At 38.3% G+C, this 25,474-nt stretch overlaps 1 protein-coding gene across 1 annotated transcript in view; it reads right to left on the reverse strand.

Moving 5' to 3' along the window:
• Positions 1–25,118, reverse strand: part of ABI3BP (ABI family member 3 binding protein) — a 159,594-nt gene extending 134,476 nt beyond the window's left edge. The window contains 2 exon segments of the mRNA XM_057413009.1: positions 1,551–1,730; positions 24,932–25,118. Coding sequence (XP_057268992.1) covers positions 1,551–1,730; positions 24,932–25,010 — 259 coding nt within the window. The 5' untranslated portion in view covers positions 25,011–25,118.
• Positions 25,119–25,474: the final 356 nt, after the last annotated feature.

Here is a 25,474-nt window from a genome sequence, read left to right on the forward strand (position 1 = left end):
TTAATCCTAACAGGGGATCCACTTTTGTCAAGATACAGAGATTCTCCTGAAGCAAGTCACTCTCTTATGAGGTTGTAGTCTAAAGCAACGTTTCTTAATCCAATGGGAAAACATACCTTTTAGTAACAAACAAATGTTAAATCCTAAAAATTGGATAAGCCAAAGCATGAGAGGATCAAGGAGTTCTCAGGGTGAATGTGAGTATTTCTGTATAAATCTAGCTGATCTGATTGTGGAAAAATGTGTGGAACCCACTGAAGACCTTTTGCAAAGTGACCATTGGTATTTGAATCACCAGAGTATCTATAACATGGAATTTAACATGGAATATAACACAATTTTTAGTGTGAAATTTCGAAAATACATTGGTTTAATATGAAGATATCACAGTAGGCCAACCTTATCACATATGAAATGTTCTCGGAGTACAAAGATAATGCAAGATTTTTCAGCAATAGGGTCTAGGGGTTTTGTATCTTTGGAAAGAATCTGGAGAGCATTTCTGTTGCTCTTATACAATACCTTGTTTTTCTAACATCCTCATGAAGTGTATGCTGACTCAAGTTCTCTGGCAACCAGAATAAAACCTAACCATTGTTCCTTAAACTACAAACCATCCTGCAATTCCCCCAGATTGTGTCAGCAAGGCAGTCACTGAAACTGGGGGAAGGGTAGGGGGGGATGTGCTAGCAGCCACCACTGTCTTCACCTCTGGCACCAAAGTCACTCTAACACAGAGTGTCCTGGGTTCAGCAGTAGCAGTCATTTTTCTCCTTCTTAGTACCTGGTGCAGTGCTGTGTTCTGACTTTCGGCCTGGGAACAGACCGGATAACACTGATGTTTTAGTCTGGCCAAGGACTTTCTGAGCCTCATGCTCTGCCAGGGAGGAGGGGAAGCCGGGAGGATGCGGAGACAGGACACCTGACCCAAACAGACCAAAGAAGTATTCCATACCACATGCCCAGGACGTAACAGAGAGATATCCGGAAGGGCCAGGGCACTGTGGTGTTGGACAAGGTATCGGTTGGTGCTTGGTCAGGCTGGGGGGGTTGAGTTATCGGTCGGCTGGTAATGAGGTGTTGCATTCTTTCCCCTTGTTATTTCCCTTATCATTATTATTACTGGTGGTAGCAGTAGTGATTTGTGTTATACCTTAGTTACTAAACTGTTCTTATCTCAACCTGTGGGAGTTGCATTCTTTTCGATTCTCCTCTCCTTCCCTCCGGGAGTAGGGGGAGGGCAAGAAAGGGGGGAGTGAGCGAACAAGCTGTCTGGCTGGGTTAAAACCATGACACAGAGCCAAAAGCAAACAGACGTTCTTGGTTTAGCTCATATTCTTTGCACACCTGGCAAGTACAGTAAAAGCTGCATTTTAATGTGGTGTTTAATATTAATGAAATGGGAAAGATGATGCACTCATTGTTAAACAAACAGAAAGAAACCCTGAGCAACAAGTCAATAAAAACAACAATTAAGAAGCCCAAAGGTTTATATTCTTACTCTCCCTCCGTAAGTCATGACAATAGCATGCAAAGCAAATATGCCTTACCAAGTTCTGTTACGTAGTTTTTTCCTTCTGAAGGTAAAGGAATGTACTGATTAGAAAAGAAACTGCTTCCATAACCCAGGACAAAACCTTCTAGTCTGGTGTTTTGACTTGCTCGAAGATACCTCATGCAAATGGTGTCATCTGTTGCATTGATCTGAACTTTTAGACTCTGCCTTTTCACTGGGGAAGAAGTGAAAAAGAGAGAAGATCAGAATGTATTATCTTGTAATCATATAATTAGTAACGGACTATGACAATATAATAATATAGGTCTGTTTAATTTGCTAGTTGCAAGAGACTGAACAATTGCTTAAACATGGATTCTTCTGGAAGCTCAGTGTATTTTAAAAAAAGAAGCTAATAGTCATGCAAAATCGTGGTTTCCAATACTTTCATTAGCTTAGTATTATCATTAGGTGCAACATATTTTACAACTGCAGTAGAAAAGGAGAAGTGCATGAAGTAACTGGAAAAAAAATACAAGTATTTTTTCCTTTAAATCTTTAAATGCGAGACTTACAGTAAACCTAGCCAGTCACAGGAGCCATAGGTAAAAAAAATTTCAAGTTTTTTTCTTGTTAGTAAAAACCATAGATTTTTAACATAAAGCTAATCACACAGCCAAATTAGGGAAGAGGATAAGTAGTAACTATATCTAAATTAAAATGCTACAATTTTTTTTTTTTCCTCCCACATTGGGCTGAAATGTAATTTTCTAGTTGGAATTACAGCAGGACACCTCACTAGCATATATAGGTTACTCAAAATTACCAAGAAACCTTTTTTCTTAGAACAACACAGAATGACTTCATAACAGACTAAACAATTTTTTTTAGGCTACAAGAAGGTGTTTTGTCTTGCCTTGGTGGGGTGAGGGAGGATGGTATTTTCATTCCTTGTACATACAATTTTAATATTACCTTGTCTCCTGGGTTTGGCAGTTGTCACTGTTAAGCTTATCATATTTTCAGAATATGAGAAACTGTTAAATGTCAATGATAAAAGAAGTAATGACTTTCCCCAAAACTTATGACACTAGCACTAGAATTATATGTTTTGGGTTATTATTTCCCTTCTCATTCTCAAAATACAGATTTTTATTCCCAACAGATTTTCAAGCATCTCTCCAATCATGAGAGCTGAAATTAAGTTTTCAGAAAAAAAAACAGAAATTTGCACAAAATCATTTTACTTCAGGAGCTAAATCCTGAAGAAGAACAATGAGATGTATGATCTGTCATTACTTAACAAGGAGAGTGATGTTGAACTTCTTTGTCATTCCTGTCCCTCACTCTAAACCCTTCTTTCCTTTTTTTTTCTCTCTCTGTAATTGCATACTGATATTCAAAATTTCTCTAGACAAGTACATATTCACTGTCTGGTATCACCCCATAACCTCTCTTGTTTTCTTTTGGAGAAATTATAATGACAGGAGTTGCCAAGAGGCCACAATCCCCGGTTTGTGAAAGTGATTTAGTAGTACTGTTGATCACCTGCAGTTGGCTGCATGCCAAATATAAAGATCCACGCCAAACATTTTATGCCTCTTCCCTTTATAGAAAGAAGCATACAAGTAAAACTGATGGAAAACACGTGCCTCTGAGGAGATCCGTCTTTTATCTAAAGACTGATCAAGCAAAAGCACTCAGCCAGGAAAAAGTCACGGTTTTCCAAAGGCAAATCTGCCAGGTTCCAGAAGACTGAAAGACTTCTATAAAACTCAACTCTCTGACATTTTCAGCAATACAATACCATCACAGGGAAAGGTGTGGCAGTTGCCTTGTTATCTGGGAGACATCCTCACTTCTTTTATATTCAGTATATGGAGCTGCTGTGGGTATGCAACTTTGGATATCAAGAAGTTTCCAAATAGCAAAAAAACAGGAAGCCCAAGACTTCAAAACCCTTTAATATACTTCATAAAGATGCCTAGTAAAAAGTGTTCCATGCCAAAAAAGTTTAAGATATTATTCTTGATTGACAGTGAACTAGATTTGTTAAAATTACATAGTCTGCAAAACTCCAACCTAACTTTGGAGAGATGAGTATAAATGAAAAGATGGTCTCCTGGTTCCACTGAATATACATGTCTAAGAACAGAGCAAGACTTACAGTACTCGATTCAAATATGATAATTCTATTCCTGTATTAAAACTCTTAAAACTGGATTTTTGAAAAAATATTTAAATTTAGAAAAAATTCAAGAGTTTGTTTTTGTTTTGCTTGGGTTTTTTTAACACAATTGTTGCTATATACCTCAGTTTTACTTTACATTAATTTGAAGACTTAATTCTAATTCAAGATTGAATTCAAGTGGGTTTGATTCCAATTAGATTGATACTGTGTTTTATTCATAAGTAGTCAATTCAAATTACAAGATGTCTTGATGTTTTTTAAGCCGTGAATTAAGCTCTCCGTGAATTTTCTGAAACCAGAAATGGGATTTAAATGGGATCCCAATACAGCAATAGCTTTGAGGTAGGATACTTTAGATCTTTTCTTTGTAGCTAGCATATCAAAAACACAAGAAAGCTTTTAAACTCGAAGCCAGTTCTAGCAGAATAAAAATAGGAATAATGTATTTTTAAGAATAGAGAATAAGGCAAAAGAAAAGGAGATTAACTTCAAATATAAAACATAAATCCTTGTCCTCCCCAACTTGTCTTGACATGGCAGTTTTTTTTCCTCTACTTCGCTGTTAAGTACAGGATGTTTTCAGTGGATTTGTGGCCTGGATGGCCAAAAATAGTGCAGGGTCCCCTACAGTTCTTAGGAAAAAAAGATCATATAGTCACAGAATCATCAAGGTTGGAAAGACCTATAGATTGTATATAAGGAAAAAGTTCTTTACAGTAGCGGTGTTGAGGCAGTGGAATGGGTTGCCCAGGGAAGCTATGAATGCTTCATCCCTGGCTTTGCTCAAGGCTAGCTTGGACAGCGCCTTGGGTGACATGGTTTAGTGTGAGGTGTCCCTGCCCATGGCAGGGGGGGTGGAACTAGATGATCTTAAGGTCCTTTCCAACCCTAACTATTCTATGATTCTATGAATTAGTGGGATGGTGATAACTAAAGCAACATAAAGCTTCCAAAAACAACAGCAAGGATAAAAAGGGGGAAAAAAAAAAAAGAAAAAAATAATTACAACTAAATAAAGTCATCTTATCAATTTTATCCAGTGCTGTTTCTAATAAGGAAGGATCTGTAGTAATTTTGGGCATGGATATTTCCAACTCGGTATATCTCCAGCTGCATTGGTGTTATAGTGGTTAGCATAGGTGCTTACGGCCACACACCCTGCCACTCACGACTGTCCAGCCTTGGGGAAAATCTCTTGGTACTCCTGTATCGTCGTCTAACCCTAGACAAGACCCAAACCTGACTGATTAACTTTCGAGATCAGACAAAATAGTAGTGGGTAAAACACACTCTGTATGTGTGCCAACATGGTGATCCCCATCACAATCAGCAGGCAGGTCTCAAGGGTACCCAAAGGCCATTCAAAACCTTCTGAACTCTCAAAGGATGCTGTACATGGTCTGGGGGGGGGGGGGGTTGGGGGTGCACTGGGAAGGTAAAGGAATGTCTCCTTCACAGGTTGACCATCCGAGGAGGGGAAAAAAGATGTGTAATTGCTAAACACTTCTGTTATATACCTCCTGAAGTACAGAGGTGGTGACCACAATGGGAACGCAAGCCAAATATGAGACAAGAGTGATGGCATATTTAAAATGTGAGATGTCAGCATGACATGAATGGTATGGAATAAGGGGTGGATACTGTCCCGGGTTAAGCAGTAGTAGTCATTTTTCTCCTTCTTAGTAGCTGGTGCAGTGCTGTGCTTTTGACTTTCAGTCTGGGAACAACGCTGATAACACCAATGTTTTTAGTTGCTGCTTAGTAATGTTTACTCTGACCAAGGACTTTCTGATTCTCATGCTCTGCCAGGGAAGGAAGAGGGGAAGCCAGGAGGAAGGAGAAACAGGACACCTGACCCAAACTGACCAAGGAGGTATTCCATACCACAAGCACGTCATGCCCACTATATAAAATGGGGGTAGTTACCCAGAAGGGTTAGATTACTGCTCGGGTAGGGCTGGGTATCAGTGGTGAGCAGTTGTATTCTCTTCCCTTGTTATTTCCTTTATCATTAATATTATTGGTGGCAGCAGTAGTGGTTTGTGTTATACCTTGGTTACTGGGCTGTTCTTATCTCAACCCGTGGGAGTTACATTCTTTCGATTCTCCTCCCCATCCTTCCAGGAGCGGGGGAGGAGGAAGTGGGGGAGGAGTGAGAGAGCAGCTGTGTGGTTCTGGGTTGCCGGCTGGGCTTAAACCATGACACCAAGGTAAGAGAGGCCATTACGCTGAATCACCTTCTCTCTTCTACCACTAGTGCTACAACAAAGGTTCTCTATTGAAGTTAGAAGAATCCAAGTTTACTGGGAATCATAGCTGTTGAGTGAGAGCACTTGGGATCCAGAGAGTGAAAGGCTACATAGGAGACAAAACCAAAGAACAATGAGGACAGAAGGAAGCCAGCAAGCACAGGAAGTGCTGTCTGTTGTGGCAGACCTACCACTGCACAGTAGTGGACTCTTTGTAGGGAATACAAACTGTCTATGGATTCTTTGCATGGAATAACATCTCTCCCCAAATCAGGTCAGTGTGCTACATAGTCACAAATCCAGATCTTCATCCTGTCAAAAGATCAGTACTCCAACATCTTCCCAGAAGCCCTTGCACTCTTATAGCACCCCACTTTTGTGCCCACGTACACACAGTATACTTCTTAGCAACACGCTATAAAAATACAAACACAAAAGGATGTGAATCAACCCTCTTTTTTTTACAGATGAGTACATTATAAATAAATAGTTCTTAAAAAATAAAAAAAACAGTTAAAATGTTCCAGACTCAAGGAGGTCACATGATCACATGAGTTCAAAGGAGACCTGGACCCTTATCAACAAATTCAAGCATTTCCCAAGTCTAAAAGGAAAAGACAGTTTTGTGCAGGAGACTGTAACTCCACTATGTTGGTCTGAATTAAAAACAAACAAAAAAGCTCCAATGAAAACATAAGAAATTGCAACTCATGTTAAGACCTATGAGGAAGGCCCACATGGTCTCTCATAATTGCTGGAGCAATCAAGAGGAGTACACAGTAGCAGAGGGGCCTCTGCAGCCAGATGAGGAGACCTCCACTCTGTGTACTCCAAAGACACTGCCAGTCTAGTCAAGACAAGGCCAGCCTAAAGCAGTACAAATGTAAAGGACTTTGCATCAATTAGTTTGGTAAATGGGGACTGCTCTCAGAAACACATTGGTAAAACAGATTTTGCTTGTGTTCTGAACAACTAACAGGGAAAGCAGGTATTCCCATTCTGAGTAATATCTCTATCTTGGCCACAATTCAGACAAACATTCATTAAATATGATTGAAAGGGCAAGGGAAGTCACAGGAATTCAGCTGTCATTATTCTGTGATAAGAATGCATTTGATTTTGAGAAAATAACTTTGTCATATTATCATTTTATGAAAGAGTCGAATGATAAACTAAACACCTAACTCCAACATAAAGAGATTCTGAAAATACCTTACAAACAGAAAAGAACAATTGCAAGCACAGAGCGAGGCAAGGGTAAACCTTCCTAATGCATATTCACTTTTATTAGCTTTTGACACGTGTTACTGAAACTCTGGTCTTAAGTATTTGCATTTGTAGCATAATTCTCACACATTGAGGCTGTCTCCAAATGCAAGTCTCTGGGACCTGTAGGTACCTCTGAAAAACAATCTTTCCCTTCATGCTTGCCAACAGGAATTCCACACTGATCTGCAAGCATTCTCCTCAAAAAAAGTCAGTTGATGACCAAAAGCAGCAGGACAAATGGCGCACAGCATACCTGAACTAAAAGCACTACACTGAGTTCATTAGATCACTTGCGGTATTAGAATCACTCTAAGGAAAGCACTCTTACAAGGGGAAAGGCTGTTAAAGACAGCTTAATGAATCAGCTGCGTCATAACGGAACCAGCCACCAATAACTCTTCAGAAAGAACAGCTACAAATGGATTGAAGAATCCAGCTGGGAGCATCACAGTTTGACACTTGTTCAAGCTTTGGATCCACCAGGGATTAGGTGAAGTATCTTCTCCTTATCACTTTAATCATGGAGTAACAGAGGAAGAGAAAGGAGAATTCATAACCACTGCTACCATCTCTGATTCTTACTAGCTACTTCTGAGCAATGATTCATATTTAGCTACAAGGCAAACAGAGAAGTTCAGTTTTTAATTTCTACTTTCACACCGAAAGTTCAGTCAAAGCCCTTTGGTTTAGGTCTAACATCCCCAAAGAAATCACCATCGCAAAGCATACTGAAGAGGCGAACCAGTAATTACTAAGAAGAGTTTTTTTTATTCCTTTGATACTTAATAAGTGAAAATAACTAAGATGAAAAGAAATGGTTCACTGGGCTAGTTGCATTAAAGCACTATTCGTTCTGTAATTCATTGTTGGGGACAGCAGTATTCCCAACCTATACAAGCAAATAAAACCACCTGAAAGTTCACTTCCCAAAAGAACAAATAACAGAATTTTGTTTCAGTAATAGAGATTTAAAGCCTTTGAAATTCTGTGTCCAGTGTGCCACTGTATCATTACAGCATTGTTGGTAACTATAGACGTAAAGTTAAAATGGCCAGCTGATTTTCCTCTGTTTCAAGGAACATGAGAGAACTTGGGTGATGAAGTGACTGGAATGTGGATTAACTGTTTCTTTTCTGTTTCTAACCAAACCCCAAAATATATCTTGGCTCTGTCAAATAAAGTATCTTCAGCTGAAGAGCACTCTATTTCTTTCTTCAACTTCAGAAGATATGTCAACAGCTGGCTGATAATGTATCAGCTAGTAATTATCACATTCAGTAGCAACCCTGAGGTGTTGGTATAGCAACAAATTTAAAGAATGAAGCACAAATGAAAAAGACACCACGTTTTGTCCTGAAATAAATTCATCTTGGCAACTTAAATTTAGAGCTATCTCCTCATATGCTTCACTGAAGGCTCAGCAAAACCAATACTGGGACAAAGTATTCCTTTCACTTATTCTGTGATTCTACTGATGTGCTTTAAGTGTGTATGGTACCATATGATCAGATACTGTCCTACTTTTTGTTTTTACCCATAGAGTGAAAAGCCTTGAACTCTGCCCACAAGACTAGAGGGTGAATACAGCTGTACTGTATTACAGTAAATTTGGCTTTGTCACCAGAATTCCTTTTGCCTTACATTGAAATTGCTTGTTTTTCACCATTTCAAAGATTTTTAGAGGGCATGAAGGCAAGAGCCAGCATTGCCTCGCAGAGTGCTAGATAAATTAAGTGTGCCCTAAGAAAATTTATTAGCAACATCTATTTGGGAACACCACTTCTCAACATTCAAATCATTCACAGCAGCACTTTCATTTTCCAAATCCAGTGCCATTGTACCACCAGCCAAAATTTCAATGATAATCTAACACTACACAACTTTTATTTTTGCTATTTCATATTTTTGTATTTACTTTGGCTCCCAAACATGGAGAAATGTTGGTTGTTTGGCTCAAAACCAAATACAGCTTAAAATGTGAAACATTTATAAACAGTTCTGTTTCTCTGCAGTAGAATAAACAAGACGCACTTCTAAGACAGCCACAGTCACAAAATAATTTAGGGTGGAAGGGACTTCTGTGAAACATTTAGCTCAACCCGCTGCTTGAAGCAGACCTAATCAGATCAGGTTGCTCAGGGTCATGTCTAGCTAAGTCTTGAAAACCTCTAAGGACAGAGAATCTGTAATGCCTTTAGGTAACCTGTTCCAGTATTTCTCATCTTTGTGGTATAAAAATCAAATTACCATGTTCCAAATAGTGCCCAGTGTCATATTGCTGTGCACTTCTGTTGAAAATCTGCCTCCATGTATCCTGCTGTCAGGTAGCTGTAGTCAATATCAGATCATCTTTCTCATCACAGATTACATAAAACACCAACTAGCTACAAAATACACATTAATAAGTACTCTGAATGAAGAAAATAGGTGCCATATAGACCATATCCTTAAAAAGGGTAACAAAGAATACCTTATTAAGACAGCATAACCTAAAAGTATTGCACAGTTTTGTCATTTACAGCTGAAATTTCCCGATTAAACCTTTATTTTTCAAAATATTTGTATGCCTACACTGTGTACACAAGTCTAACATTACTTCAGAAAAACAGGCTGTCAACATGCAGCAGTTAACTGGCAAAACACATACATGCACATCTATCTACAAAAGTAGCCTAACTCATAAGCTTTCAACTTACACTCACAGGATCTCTTTGCTCAGACAGCTTCCAAAAAAGATGGAACAAAAGAAATGTTACTCTAACCTATGGACCAACATTTGCTACGCTGAGGTCCACTGACACATTTTTAGAGATCAGCAGAGAATTTTCAGCAGTACAACTGCTGGTCCAGTCCCAACACTCCTTAAGTTGGGTTTCTCTGCCCCCAGGCTATTGATTCTGTTAATTTCAAAGCCATTCTGTTGGTTCAAGGAATCAACTGAGGAGCAGAAGCAATTGTTTCATATTGAAATGCTTCTTTTTTCACTTATAACTGCACTGTTTAATATAGAAATGGTAGATTCTTCTCATTTTGACTATGGCCCTTGATAGACAAAGCTTGCTATTTTGAGGCTTATTATCAAGGTTTATTACTTTATCAATAACCTGAAACTAGTAATTGATTCTGCATTATTAAGTTTTGAAGTCAGCACTTCTTTTCAACTCCCGCTGTAACTGAGTCGATGTCATAGCATGGTTAAGCACAACCTGTCCTATAAGTTGCAGTAATTTAAGAGAACAAAAGATATCATCAAAGAAAGATCTAGACAACATAAATTCAATCTATCTTCTGATGTCTAGTAAGAGAACTGGATATCTCTATGGAGGATCTATGTGTTAAAGAGGTAGCCACTTATGTCAGGAAATACAGAATTTCAATTACATCTTTGTGGAAAATGAACCAGAACAAGCTGTCACATGTTAACTTCAAGGCCAACAAAACCCCAAAACTCTTTTCATGTAATCCTCCATACCATATTTTCTAAGTTCTCTTGATGCCAAAATTCTTTCAGCCAGTACAACAGAAACACTTGGCCCATTTACTTCTGAACTACAGTTCAGAACTGAATTAATATGCTGTAGCTTGCTATTAAGTTAGGATCAATAAGGACAAGGCAGATATAAAGATGTAGTTGCCAGAAATTCTATGTATCTACCTAAAGTGACGTACAAAAAAGTATTCATTACTTTGCTGTCATCTCTTTCATCTGTTTTCAGATCATTCAAGCACTTCTTTCTGTGTTCTACTTCCATCCTTTTCACTCTCTCTCTCTCAAGGCTCCTTCCACATGTTGGCCTAATTTTTTTTTTTTATTTATTGGACTAAGTACAGTAGCTATCTATTTTTAGGATACAAAGCTGAAATTTTTTACATATTTAAACTCAGCATCCCACTTCAGTGATCCAACCACCATTTCCAGCTTTAATTCTGCAGCTCATTTCCTGTCATTTATTAAAATACTGAACAAAATTGAAAATAAGCAAGAAAACTGCTGTTTGAGAATAACCAAGTCTACAGCTCTGATGATAAAGAGAACAGGAGTTCTTTGGACAGAGTTTGAACGAACTGTCCCTGGCTGCTGTCATAAGATATTACTTTCTCTTTAATCTTAGAAAATTCCACTCCTTTCTTTACTCAGTCATTTAACAGCTAAAATTTGAACTTAAATGAAGTCCTATTTAATGAATTTAAATAAAATTCAACATTGAGCAACATTTTTGAAGGATAGAGACAGAACAAAGCCTATCCATTATTTTTAATGCATAACACCCCCTGAAACTCCTTCAAGTTGAACTATTTTTTATAGATGCTTCTTTTCAAATCAATAGCACCCAAACAAAAAAAAAAAAAAAGGGGCATTATTTTTCCATGAGAAAGAAATCTTGTTAATAAAAGGAACCTCAACCCTTATTTTAATTTAAATTATGGCCACTTATTTGCATGAGGACAAAGCTAGCTTATAATTACAATCTCCAGGGCATTGTTCCCTTGGCTTCATTCTCAGAGCTAATTGTTGTTGTTTTCTTCTAGGCTGGTCTGGAATGTCTTTCTCTGGGCTGATGCAGCTCTACCTGAATAGAGCTGATGACACAGCAACTGCAACTTGCCCAAAAGAGCTGTTCTTTCTGATTGTGCTTCTTTCTCCTGTCCAAGGAAATAGGTCCAAGGCAACTCCACCCAGGCTGCACTATGAAAAAAACTGTAACTTGGTCAAAGAACCTAACACATTCTGCTTAAAGATATACAATAAAGGCACGTAGAAGACTCTGGGGAACAAGAAAATTCTCCCAAGTTTTCTAGGCCTAACTCCCTTTTAAGCTTTCAAAGAGCATCATGTAACACAAACACCAAAAGAGAAATGTGGTCTTCAGACATGGCTGCATACAGGGTAGTCATATTTTAAGGATGATCAGCTGAATAAAAGCATGGATTTTGTTTAACAACAGCTCCTCAATAGGGAATCCTCAACAAGATACTAAGGACTTAAGCAGGTGAGGAATTCAGATGCTGTTGGTCTGGCTCTGCCCACAGGTAACAAATATATTGAAGTGATCAGCATTAAAGACTGTGGACCTTAAAGCTACAAGTTTCTTAAGAATATGTTCACTAACAGGCAGTGCCTAACACTACTCCCATTACGTATTCAATGGCAGGCAGTGTTCAGCATCACCACTCCCTCAATCCACTTCTCATCTATAAATATCAATGCATTTTTGAAGAATCAAAAAATCAAAGGTATAATGAAAAACAGTGTCTGGAACTACAATTGCAACTGCTTCTGAGAGAAGAGTGAACAAATTTTCCAAGGCCAGACTGTGTCTGGCCAATCCTGCTGACTTTTGTAATGCAATTACTGGCTTTGCATACAAGGGAAAAGCGGTGAATATAATTTACTCGGACTTTGACACTATCTCCACAGATATCTTTCCAGCCAAACTGGTGACATGGAGACTGGATGGGCAGATGACAAGACAAATGGAAAACTGGGCTGAAAGAACAGCAGTTAGTAGTTAAAAGTCTGAAGTCCCCATTGATAAGTCTTTCTGGTTCTTGAGCAATTTCCACAGTAATTCCTAAACTCATTTTGGTGAGGGAGAATGTTTTGTGATTTGTGTACACTTGAGAAAAACTTTGTCAAATAAAAGAAGATGAGTTGTACAGTATGATCTGCTTTCAAGTTGAAGGGAAACAAACTATATCGAGACACCCATTCAGAAATAGGTACCCATCAAGCTACCTTCTGCAACTGGCAAGATGGACACTGCCGCACACTTCACACACCAGTGAGTTTGAATGGTTTGTTTCCCTGTCAAGATTTAATATTAAAATAAACACACCCGTACCCATCTTGTGAGAACCACAGTTCAGTCTGTGGTTTAGTTCACAAGCTCTCAGAAGATCAAATAAAAAGTATCTAAAATAACATATCCTTGAACAGAAACAAGTATTTCATCAGAAGGTAACACAATAATCTATTTCTTGCAGAAACATCTAGAAACAGAAAAAAACAATCTGCCTGTCACATTGACATTTATATACAGGCACCATGCCCATGGCAGCACAAGACATTTATCAATTTTTAAATATACACAAGCTTATAAGAAAGTACTTAGTACCTTACTACTGTCTAATGGGATTTATTTTCTATTTTGAATCCCCCATTACACTATGTATAGTTGAAATAATACACAACAAAAGATAAAAACTGAACAGGATCATCCCTTCTCCAAAGTCATGATGGTTTTTTACTTCCAACATTGTAACCATTTTATGATCACACAAAGTAGCCAAGTTCTCTGTTCAAAATCACCTTCTAACATCCAAGACATACAGGACTTCAAATAGTGCAAAGGATCAATAGCTTTGGATGTGCACCTGGCAACTGTACTTGCAATATTCTGTGATTTAACTTTGGAGTATGTTCCCCATTTTTCAGAGGCAGACAACTGATAAAGCAATTAAATATCTGACGCATACATAAGAATTTTTAGGCGTTGCTGTATATTATGTGCTAAACTCAGAATAAGCAAACTTAATCAGTTAACAAAACCAGTAGTCACATATGAAACGCTGTTATGCTTTGAGAACTGCAATTTGGGCTTGTCAATGTATTTAAGTCTACCAATAAAGATTTTAACCAGCTTTTCCTATTTAGTTTAGAAAGCTAGAGACACAAACAAAAACAAAAAGCAAAAAAAAAAAGAGAATTGCTCAGTGTTTTCAACAGAACACTCAAAGTGGTTTCACCTAGTTCTTGGTCTCCAAACTGAACATCCTCACATATGTCGACGACACTACCTGAAGACAGACTAGTCCTATAAGGGTTGATTCCAACTGCATATAGTTTTTCCAGATGGAAAATGTATCTCATCTTGTACCATTAGATGAGATGGATCTCAAGACTGATGACCTGGCTTATTAAGAAAAAAAAAGTAACCAATTAAGAAAAATCACAGGTGACCCTTTTCATCTTCTATATTGCCCCACATTGTGAACTTGAAGAGATCAAAGGGAAGCTTCCACAGTTCACGCAAATGTCTGAAAAAGGAAGCAACAGACTTCCAGGAAGTCTTCAGTTAAAGAGTGTGAAAAAAGAAACCACTAAGAAGATAACTACTTGATGATTTTTGGAAGCAATATCAAATTCCAAAATTTGGCAGAAATTCTTTGTTTCAGCACTGTGAACAACGTGTGAAGCAGAGGCATTGTCCACTTGTCTTCAGAAAGCTGAAAGATGGAATTGTTTTAAAACAATGGATTAGAGGAAAAAAAGGGAAAAAAATACATTTATAGTAAGTATACAATATGTAAAATAATAGCTAAGTGTATGATTAAGGGATCACCAAGATCAATCGCAAATACTCTTGCCACTAAAGGTGTTTCATCTGTTCTCTCATCTATTTCCTTCCTACCCAGGATATGGCAGACAATACAGAGTTTATGTTTTCTGACTAGATATCCAAATTCTACATCCATTACATCACCTGCTCCATTTCAGCACATTGCCTTTTATCTACAGAGCTGAAAGCAAGCAGTGGGGAATAATCTCAATTTCTAACCCACCTTTTTAGGTCCATATTTACTTTTTTAAGAATTCTCCATCCAGTGTTTTATTAAAAGAAAACAAAAAATGCCAATAAAGAAAACTATCAGCTGCATAAAAGTAAGGCTTATGTTAATTCTGGGGCATGTGCACCTATATACAGACCCATTGGCTAGGCAATCTGTGTACAACTGACTTCTCATATTTACTTTTACTTCACTCAGGCATGTGTTCAATTGCTCATGGAGAATTTATGGTATGTAGAAAATTATGTTTCTCTCATCACTAATCTTGTAACTCAGTGTGCAGTGAGAAGATTAATTCCAAAGGAATGTTCTTTGACATATTAAGTACATCAACACTGCTGAACATGTTTAGAGTTTTAAAATGAGATCATCTTTCCTGTGCCAGTTTTGTTTGACAACTGACAAACTTTTTAACACTACAAAAGCAAATTACTGAGGAAAAACAAAACAAACAAACAAAAAACACCCCCCCCAAAAAAAAAAACCACAACAAAAAATCCAAACAAACAAAAAAAAACCAAAAACAACAAACCACCCCAAATAACCTAGGAAAGCCAGGTCTTCACAATGCCCAAGATTTCTACACTGAAATAGGGCATAAATAAGAGTATCAATTTCCTTTCTATGGGGGAGCATCTGTAATTTTTCTCCAGCCTTAATACTATAAACAACCTTCCATTCCCTTCAAATGAATATACTAATAGCATCTGATGTTCATTGCTAAATTCTGTAAATACTTCCAAGTGGAACAGAACATAATAAACATCTGTTACATTATTGAGAAACTTCACTTTCTAAGAATTCACTACTGCACACTAACAACATACTAACATTTCTACCAACTGCTATTTGACCATGTTACTAGAACTGAGAGAGTATAGGGGGATTGATAAAAGCTTGGTAAGACTAAAACAAATAAATTACCAAAAATGAATCCCACAGTGATTTTGTGTGCATATGCATGCCTCTGCGTGCTAGACAGTCTTTATGAAATTACTCTCATAACTTGCTTACTTGCGTGCAAGTTTAGTTTAAGTATAAATCTTTCATTGGAGCAAAAATCACAAAACCTGTCTGAATCCAAAACAAGTTCTTTAGCCTAAAAACTTTATATAGTTTCCATCTTTTTTAAAAAATCTTCTTTATGATGTTTATACAAGACTTGATAAGCAGACAACATAAATTACCTGCTACACCATCACCAACTGAGTCACAGCAGATTTACCACCTACTAAGGAGCACTGAATAATCAACACCAACAGGGAAGCATTTTTATTAGACTTGCCAGATTTTGCCTTCAGTGTTTCTTCCTGCTTTTTGTTTTAATTATGAGGAAAAGATGCAGTATTTATGCTTGTCATAGCATTGCTAAAGCTGGTTTTACTCAGGAAGGGAGCAAATAACAGGCTACCAATGTGGAGCAAGTTCATAGTCGTGTTCATAACAGTAAATAGCTGTTAACAAACTTTATGACAAAGGAAGGAGACCTATGGATTCAAGCTGAATGCACAACCCCCTCACTTTTAACTAAGACAGCTTTTCACCAAACTAAGAGAATCCACAGTTCTCAAAACGGACTGCAGCCATTTCTCTACCTATGAAGCTATGCTTCAACATACACTGTGCTATAAATAAAAACTCTGCCCTGCCATTTAATCCAGCCACTTCAGTGTTTGTGTGAGCCAGAGATAATGGAACTCAGCCAAAATTTCCAGGTCAGATAATACAGTTTTCTTCCTATTATTTCTGTCCCAAAGCTCAATTTCTTACCACCTTTCATTTCTTCATTTTCAGCATATGCGTGTGTACAGACAAGAAAAGTGATAAATGGTAAGGTCTGAAGTCCTGCATTTTCTTGCTGTACATTTTTCTTGTTCATATGTAGGTTTGAACTGTAGTAATGAGGGAGTCAAGACTGCCAGAAAATACTTTCACTTCACAGAAAACAACCTGCTGGGACATTCCAAGTTCATATATTTTTATTTTTGAAACAAACACTGCTTTATGTGCTTTTAATTACTCCAGACTTTTACATCATAGAAAGAAAAATTAAAATGAATAATTAATATAAAACAGAGGCAAGCAGCTGACAGAGGGAAAAAAGTTTTTTCCCCATGCAAGTTTAAAAATTTTATCCCATATACACTGCCAGTCCTTTAAAATTGGCCGGGTTTCCAAAGCATTAATTATGTAAAGCTGTATCAAGCAGTCTGTGGCCATTTATAGATTCACAAACTAATGGCACAACTGCTGGCAGCAGGAAAGAATATTACAATCTCTTACTGCTTTATTGAATCATGCTTTTCCTAAGCAGATTTCAAGAATAATGCAAAAACTCAGATCTACACAAAAATGCAGAAATAGCCCTATTAAAGTAATTCCCTCACACTTTAAGAATCCATTTTGCCATTGAATCTCCAGCTTGAAATGACAGCACTGAATTACAATCCCTTACTAAGTATGGCAGTAACGCTCTAGTGTTAGCACACTACACAGATAAATAAATATAAGTAAAACCACATGCAGAGGCTTAGGTACTTCATTATGTGGGGGTTTACTGAAGTGGATTTATTCACTTGGAGCCCTGCAGTCTTGACATATTTGTTGAAGGTAAACAGGATTTGTGCAAAAAAAAAAACAACAAATGGCTACAATTACCATAAGAAAACATGGTAGATTCACTTGCGCACACAAAGAGTTGTCATCAATGGCTCAATGTCCAGCTGGAGACCAGTAACAAATGGTGTCCCTCAGGGATCGGTGTTGGGACCTGTCTTGTTCAACATCTTCATCGCTGACATGGACAGTGGGATTGAGTGCGCCCCCAGCAAGTTTGCCAATGATACCAAGCTGTGTGGTTTGGTTGATACACTGGAGGGAAGGAATGCCATCCAGAGGGACCTTGACACACTTGTGAGGTGGGCTGATGCCAACCTCATGAAGTTTAACCATGCCAAGTGCAAGGTCCTACACCTGGGTTGGAGCAATCCAAGCACAGCTACAGGTTGGGCAGAGATTCTGAGCAGCCCTGCGGAGAAGGACTTGGGGGTGTTGGTCAATGAGAAACTGAACATGAGCCAGCAGTGTGCACTCGCAGTCTAGAAAGCCAACCGTATCCTGGGCTGCATCAAAAGGAGTGTGAACAGCATGTTGAAGGAGGTGATCTGGCCCCTCTACTCTGCTCTTGTGAGACCTCACTTGGAGTATTGTGTGCAGTTCTGGTGTCCTCAACATAAAAAGGGCATGGAACTGTTGGAACAAGTCCAGAGAAGGGCCACAAGAATGATCAGGGGACTGGAGCACCTCCCGTATGAAGACAGGCTGAGAAAGTTGTGTCTGTTCAGCCTGGAGAAGAGAAGGCTGCGTGGAGACCTCATAGCAGCCTTCCAGTATCTGAAGGGGGCCTATAGGGATGCTGGGGAGGGACTCTTCATTAGGGACTGTAGTGATAGGACAAGGGGTAACGGGTTAAAACTTAAACAGGGGAAGTTTAGATTGGATATAAGGAGGAAATTCTTTCCTGTTAGAGTGGTGAGGCACTGGAATGGTTTGCCCAGGGCGGTTGTGAATGCTCCATCCCTGGCAGTGCTCAAGACCAGGCTGGATGAGGCCTTGGGTGATATGATTTAGCGTGAGGTGTCCCTGCCCATGGCAGGGGGGTTGGAACTAGATGATCTTAAGGCCCTTTCCAACCCTAACTATTCTATGATTCTATGATTTATTCTCCCTCCAGAAACACTCTAAATAATATTAACTCATTATGGAATGATGGATCTCAGCAACTTGAAAGTATTTTACAAAACAGAGGTTACATTTTGTCTACCAATCTCTGAAAAAGTATAGCAAATGCTCCCTCCAGAGTGGGAGAAAATTATCTGCCTACTAATAAAAAGTGGAGACTTAGGGTTGATTTGGCCAGACTATAGTGGCATATGACTGGTATGTTTTGAGGAACAGCTGTGCTGGGGAAGTTGGCCCAGCCCTTGCCTAAACAAAGGCCACACATTCATGATGCTGCCAGTTATTTTCATTAACACTATCCTCACAACAAAATAAGACAAATATATTTCAAAAAGGAAACTTGTATTACACACATGCTGGCCTTTATTGTAGAAAAGCCAGTTTTTAACTACAGGCAGTTAAATTATGACTGTCAGGTGAGTTCAGGTGGCATCCAGCCTTCTTCCAGTTGCCCTTTTCCCTACTTGGGACTGGGCTGTTTTGCTAATGGCACCTATTTTAGGCCACTGCCTTTCCAGAACACTAATACCCACCTCTCTTCACACCAAGATTTAATGTGACATTGATGCACAGTCCATGCCAACGAGTAAGTCTCGGATGATGTCCCGCAAAAGGCAGTAGTCAAGAATACTCCACAACAACAATCTTATACTGCTTACCAACAATTCAGGTCTGCACTTGAATTTCCTGAAGGAAAAGAAATCCACTAGGAGCTGTATAAACAGTTTTGACTGTGGCAGGTCACTGCTAGCCATTTTTTCCCTTGGAGCACACAGAGCTTTCTGTTTGCACATGCAATGCACAGTACGCACCTGGTGAGTCCAAGTATTCCAAAGAAGCCTCAGACCCATTAATCATTCACAGTACCAACAGTCAATAGCTATACAGACTATACTATCCATATACAGTAGGTCTGGCCAAATAGTAGCAGCAGGATTTACCCCAGGATTTCTCCCCTCAGGCAAATTATGTAGCTCGTCTGTTGTAATGGCTAGGTACAAAAGATTATATGGAAAAGAACTGAAAATTTTCAGAGAGAAATACTTGGGAACATTAAAATTAAAATGAAGAGGCTTAAGGCTATACATATTACCCATCAGTGAGATCATTTGAGAGGCATTTGTATGCTATGGAATGTAATTCTGGCAGAATCCACCATATGTATCATAACACTGCCAAACCACTGCCTGTGCCAGTATAAAAATGGAATTCTGGTATTACAGATTATCTTTGAACTCTGAAGTCTGACACTCAATACTGAGTTTTCATATTTTTTTGAGCAATCCTAGGACACAACTGTCTGTATGATAAATTAACTTTGATTAAATGAGCTGCTATAATGGCAACATTCTTATGGGTTTTTTTAATTTTCAGCGAAGAATAAGCCAAATTTGCCATGACATATCTACTGACTGAAATCCTTTGCCTCTCTATTATACCAGCTAGAAGGATCCTTTTGAAATTTCTTATAGGACTTTACTGTCATTTTTATGCCATTAAACATAAAAGAAGTATTTTGCACAAATCAAATTAACTTTGCACTTCTCTTTCTAGACACTAAAAAAAAAATTAACTTCAATAACTGGACCTGCTTCATTAGAATATGTTTTTTGAAGGTTAATGCATTGTGTAATTTGAAAAATATTTCCCAGAAAGATGTTCCATAAACCATGGAGAAAGTAACATATAAACCACATGTCATTTCACTCCTTTTGTGATATTCTGATATGCCAGCTTTATTCTATGTTAAAAAAACTCTCCAACATTCAGGACACTTTTTCCTGTCTTATGATTTCTACCCTGCTATTCTACAGCTACCAAAGGGGTGCTTCTGGGGAGCTGGGGGACAGCACACTAAAGTTTAAAGACTAAGGTTTGGCTGTTGCAGTATAGCAACTGAGATAGACTGAAATAACTATATTGTTTTAACTGCTCGACTCCAGTAAGTGAAAACACATGCCGAGTTTAACCTCCGCCTAAGAAGAAGTATTACACAACATAGCATAGCCAGCAAATTTAGCTGAGAATATAATTAGCCTATTCCTTTCACAAAAGTCAACAAAAGTTTGGAAGTATACTGTAAATACAGCATTCACTCTCAAAGAGATGTCAGTTATAATTACCATAAGTACAAATCTTAACTAGTAGTTACCTACAGTATTTTCTAACATTCCTGTATACTTACCAAAGAAACCAAAAAACCTTATTATTTTTCCCACTTATCCCCACAATTGACAACTATAGAAACAAGAAAGTTTGGATCTGGTTTTCCCTACATGAGTCTGTAAATCAGGCTCTTTCATGTGCTTCCATAAGGAATGTTTCCCTAAGAAGGCAGCTACTAGGAATAAGGTGAATTAAGGTTTCCTGAGCTCTTCCTGGAAAGCAGAACAGGATAGGCCTGAGTTCTGGAAAGTAGAACAAGGATGTACCCTAAATGCAATCCACCTGATGATTAATTCAAATAGAAAAACAGAGAGATCAAAGGTGGGGGGAACAATGGATTGGGGGGGGGGGGGGGAACAGGGACAACACCAAAAAAAGGAAAAAAATATAAAAGGACAGCGTTCAGACTCTTAAAGGCAAGTTTATATCAACCCCAAATTTTCTCCACTCTAACAAAGAAAAACAGAACATGAAGATACACAAAAGCTATCAGAAAGAGATTATAGTGAAAAAAAAGTGCATTTCTAGGTACATCTGGAAAGTCAAGTGGCAAAATCAAAAACATCAAATGCTGTTACCAAACACTAAGAATTTGTTCCACAACTGTTGCTTTCAACAACATTTGTATCAGGTCTGGCTGGAAAGATGCCAGTGAAACACCGTGTACAATCTAGTGGATTTTGTCCTGTAACATGTTTATTCTTGGCCTCTGCATTGCTCTTTCATCTGTCCCTAAGATTCAGGATGGTCTGTTTACCAGCTCCTTCTCTAAAGACAAGACTTTTTTGTTTGTCCTCAATTCCTGTCTAGAAAGACAATGATGCATTCTTCAAGGATGAAACATTTCAGTTATGCAGAACCATAAAAAATTAGAGAAAGTATGACAAGTTACAATTCTGACACCTATGCATTGCAATTGTTTCCACACCTCATTAAAATATTTCATGTTTGACAGTGCTGAACTGAAGTATATGTTGGATGGCACAAGCATAGTGGCATAATGGAAGAGACAAAAATAAGTACAAAATGTCCAAGTCTCTCTCCCTTCTGATGAAAAAGAAAAAAGCTTTAGAAGCTGACATAGTCAAAGGGACTGTGGCTCCATTACTTGATAAAAGACCATCCCTAATCTTACCATCATCTCCTGCCCTGTTCTTCTGTGACTCTTCACGATCTCCATAGGCCCCAACTACTGAATTTTCTTAGCAGCTGATCCCTCAGAGACTCATGAAACACAATATAATTAGAAAAAGGCACTGTCTGCACAGTAAAACACAATACCCACCAAGCTCCCTTTCCAATTCCATTGCTTTTATTTGTAACTGTAAAATCTTAATGTAGAGAGTCAGAATTATGACACAGCTTGCAAATGCTTCAACACTTGTCATTTACTATAGTAAATGTGACAACTGCAAGAGAAAGGGTGTTCACCTGCATTTAGGGCGCTACACTAGAACCAGATGTAAGTAAAGACCTATTTTCTATGCAAACAAAATTATTATAATGCAGGATATATAGAAGCAGCATAAAGTTCCCACTGGATATTTTAACTGATATTTCCACGATTTTGACTCCTTGAGTGTTGATAGTGCTTCCAAATTATTCCCCCAACAGTGCCCTAATTTTTGAAGTCGAAATAATTAAAGAATTGAATTTGTTAATAAGAACACTCTTTTGAGAATACCAATAACATTTTCTTTGTCATTCTAGTCAAACACACACTTGTGGAAGTGAAAGTATAAAAACACACAGGAAAAGGGAAACCATGTGTCCTCCAGCCTCCTGAACAGCATTATTTGCACACAATCTCTCACACAGCTCTGGAAGTTACTGACATCCAAAGGGTGTGCTGGCTCTGCTCCTTTGCAGCTGTAGGAGGCAAGATGTTCTTTCCACCTCGGATCACTTAAAGGAAATCCCAGTCCACAAGACCAGTGATCAGTGTGTTTCACCTCCTGGAGAGAAGACTTGAGAGAACTCCAAAGTGCTAGTAAGAAGAATAAGATTTACATCGATAACCTGTTCACAGGAATACCTGTACCACCAAAAAAATTTGTCTAGATTGTTCTCCCTTAAGTTATAAAATTGATTCCATGGTTCCCATCAGAGCAGGAGTCACCCTCGAACCTTAGTTACATAGTTTATGACTTAAAGAGTACAGGAATTCACTAGAATTAAAGTTTGCTTAGCAGGGCAGAGTAGCCCTCTTAACAGAATACTACCACTACATATCCTCATTTTAAAAATACTTTAAGATACAAATATGCTCTTTTGCTTGTGAAAAACATCTGTACTCCATTTCAAACAAGAGACTGTTGACAGAAAGACAGTCCTCTGAACATTTCCAGGTAACAGCTAGGTACCAGTATATTTGCTTTTTCAATGCAGAGCAATGTAAATAATACCCTTAGAGGCAACTGCAAACAAAAGAATTAGACTGGTGTTTCAACAATGCAAAGTGGGAATCTTTAAAAAGCTATTTCACTGAAAACAAATGAATTTTCCACCTGCAGCTTTCTGTAGGTTTCTGCATTTGGCAAACAGAACTTCACTTCTGCAATGTTATTTTAGGACGTGAAAAGATGCATCCCAGAGTTACTCCTCTACTGACTGCAGTGGATCAATAGCTTTGTCTGAATTTCACACTTAACATAAATTTACAGCCACTATTCTATGGCAGATGAGCACTAGAGAAGCTCCTCCTTCAAAGCAGGCAATACATAGAATCATAGAAAAGTTAAGGTTGGAAAGGACCTTAAGATCATCAAGTTCCAACCGCCCTGCCATGGGCAGGGACGCCTCACACTAAACCATGTCACCCAAGGCTCTGTCCAACCTGGCCTTGAGCACCGCCAGGGATGGAATATTTACAGCTTCCCTGAGCAACCCATTCCAGTGCCTCACCACCCTTAACAGTAAAGAACTTCCTCCTTATATCCAATCTAAACTTCCCCTGTTTAAGTTTTAACCCATTACCCTTGTCAGTCAACTTTCAGTTGATTTTTGTACAAGGTTTCTCTTTGTCCTATGAAAACTGCTACAATAGTTTACTCACAGGCTGCTTTTTTTTTTTTTTTTTTTTTTTTGTAAAACTAAGGTTTTACAGTCTGCTTGACTTGAAAAACTGCATATCTGACTACACATTGCCCCATTGCAGAAAACTCCACACTGGCTCAAGAAGAGGAGGTTAAAAGAAAGCCACCTCCAAAAGAACATCACCAGAGGGGTGGGAGGAGGGGGGATGAAAAAAAAAGTAATCTTTAAAAAAAAAAAAAGTCTCCTGAGGAGGGGAGAGGGGGGAAAAAAATCACCTCTTCTCCTGAAAACACTTTTAGGTTCCACATCTATGAACCAGAATCTCCTAGGAAGCCCTTAAACTGCTGATCTCTTAATAAACGTTCTCATAAGGAACTAAATCACAGCTCCCTTTCTAAATGTTACTGGTTTCAGGAGACTGCAGATGTAAAATGCATTATTGTAAAATGCATTATAAAGCACAATGGACTCAGGCAAGCGCTTCTACAAAGTGAGAGCAATGCGTGCAGTACAGAAACAGTTGTGAAAGTGCTGTTTTAATGCCAAAGTACTACAATCTAGATACACAAATATTCTTTTCATTTTAAGCTGTGACTATTGTTCCTGCAGTAATAAAATACATGTCAATGTGACATTAGCAAGGAAAAGAACAGACCCCTGCCAGATTTGCAAATCTACTGTACTTCCAGACTCCAGCAGAAAGGAATAGTTAAAGAAATATTCACACAGGTTTGGAGGGCGGAAATTTCAATAAATGCATACAACCTGACCTACAAAAGTCAATTTCTACTGAATTGTTAAGGATGGATATAAAGGTAAAGCATAAAAGTTATTTCAAGACAGAACTGAAATTTTCCAACAATAACACAGGATGCTTCTAAGTCACATTTTCTTTAAGATCTTAAACCACAAACCTGCACGATGCTGTCTACATCCTTACAAAATCATTAAATACAGTTACTTTGTTTCATGGTAACCTCTCAGTAAAGTCACAAGATACCTGAAGACATTTCAGCTTGTTTTATTAAAGGTCTTTACTCTCTTGTACCTGCACCCCATCCTGTCGACTGTTCTTTCATCTTTTCCATTATTTTTTATCATTCTTAACATGCTGAAAGTAAACTTCCATGCCAAAACACAAGCATTAAAAAGAAAAAAAAAAGCCCCACAACAGCAAAACAAACAAAACCCCAGAAAGTTGTCATAGCTACTTGCCTCTTGGCAGTTTCTGAGCATTTCCCAGGTTTAGTGCAATATATCCACAGAAAAGGAGAAAAACCGATCTTGCCATCATAGTCACAAACCCAGCCTTGCACTGGGAATGATTGTGACAGGTAACACACAGAAGTACTGCAGCTGCATTTAAGTGAACTGTTCTCTCTGTGGCAAGAGGCAGGAACACTTTGACACGAGCTTAGTTTACACAGTGGGAGGAGACAGGATGACATCACTTACTCCCACTGCAAAAGGAGAATTAGCATTAAAAAAAAAAAAAAAGGAAAAAAGGATTATCAGGCTCCTCCTACAATAATCTTCTGGGGTTTGTTACAAGGTCCTTCCACCACTCAGAGTAAGAGATTACCATTTTATGTTTTAAATTTCAAGCAAATAAAACCAGGGATATCAAAACTTCTATTAACTGAAAACTGATGTGCGAGACATTTTCACTGTTTTATCCAAGAAAGCTGGACTTGAAATACAAAAATAACACTTGCAGTACTCAGAAAACTGTTTGCCATATTGAACTCAGTATTTCTG

This window comes from Pezoporus wallicus, unplaced genomic scaffold (genome assembly GCF_028554395.1).
Source record: "Pezoporus wallicus isolate ANWC-B61680 ecotype Strahan unplaced genomic scaffold, APGP_CSIRO_Pwel_v1 contig_6484, whole genome shotgun sequence".
NCBI classification, from domain to species: Eukaryota; Metazoa; Chordata; class Aves; order Psittaciformes; family Psittacidae; genus Pezoporus; species Pezoporus wallicus.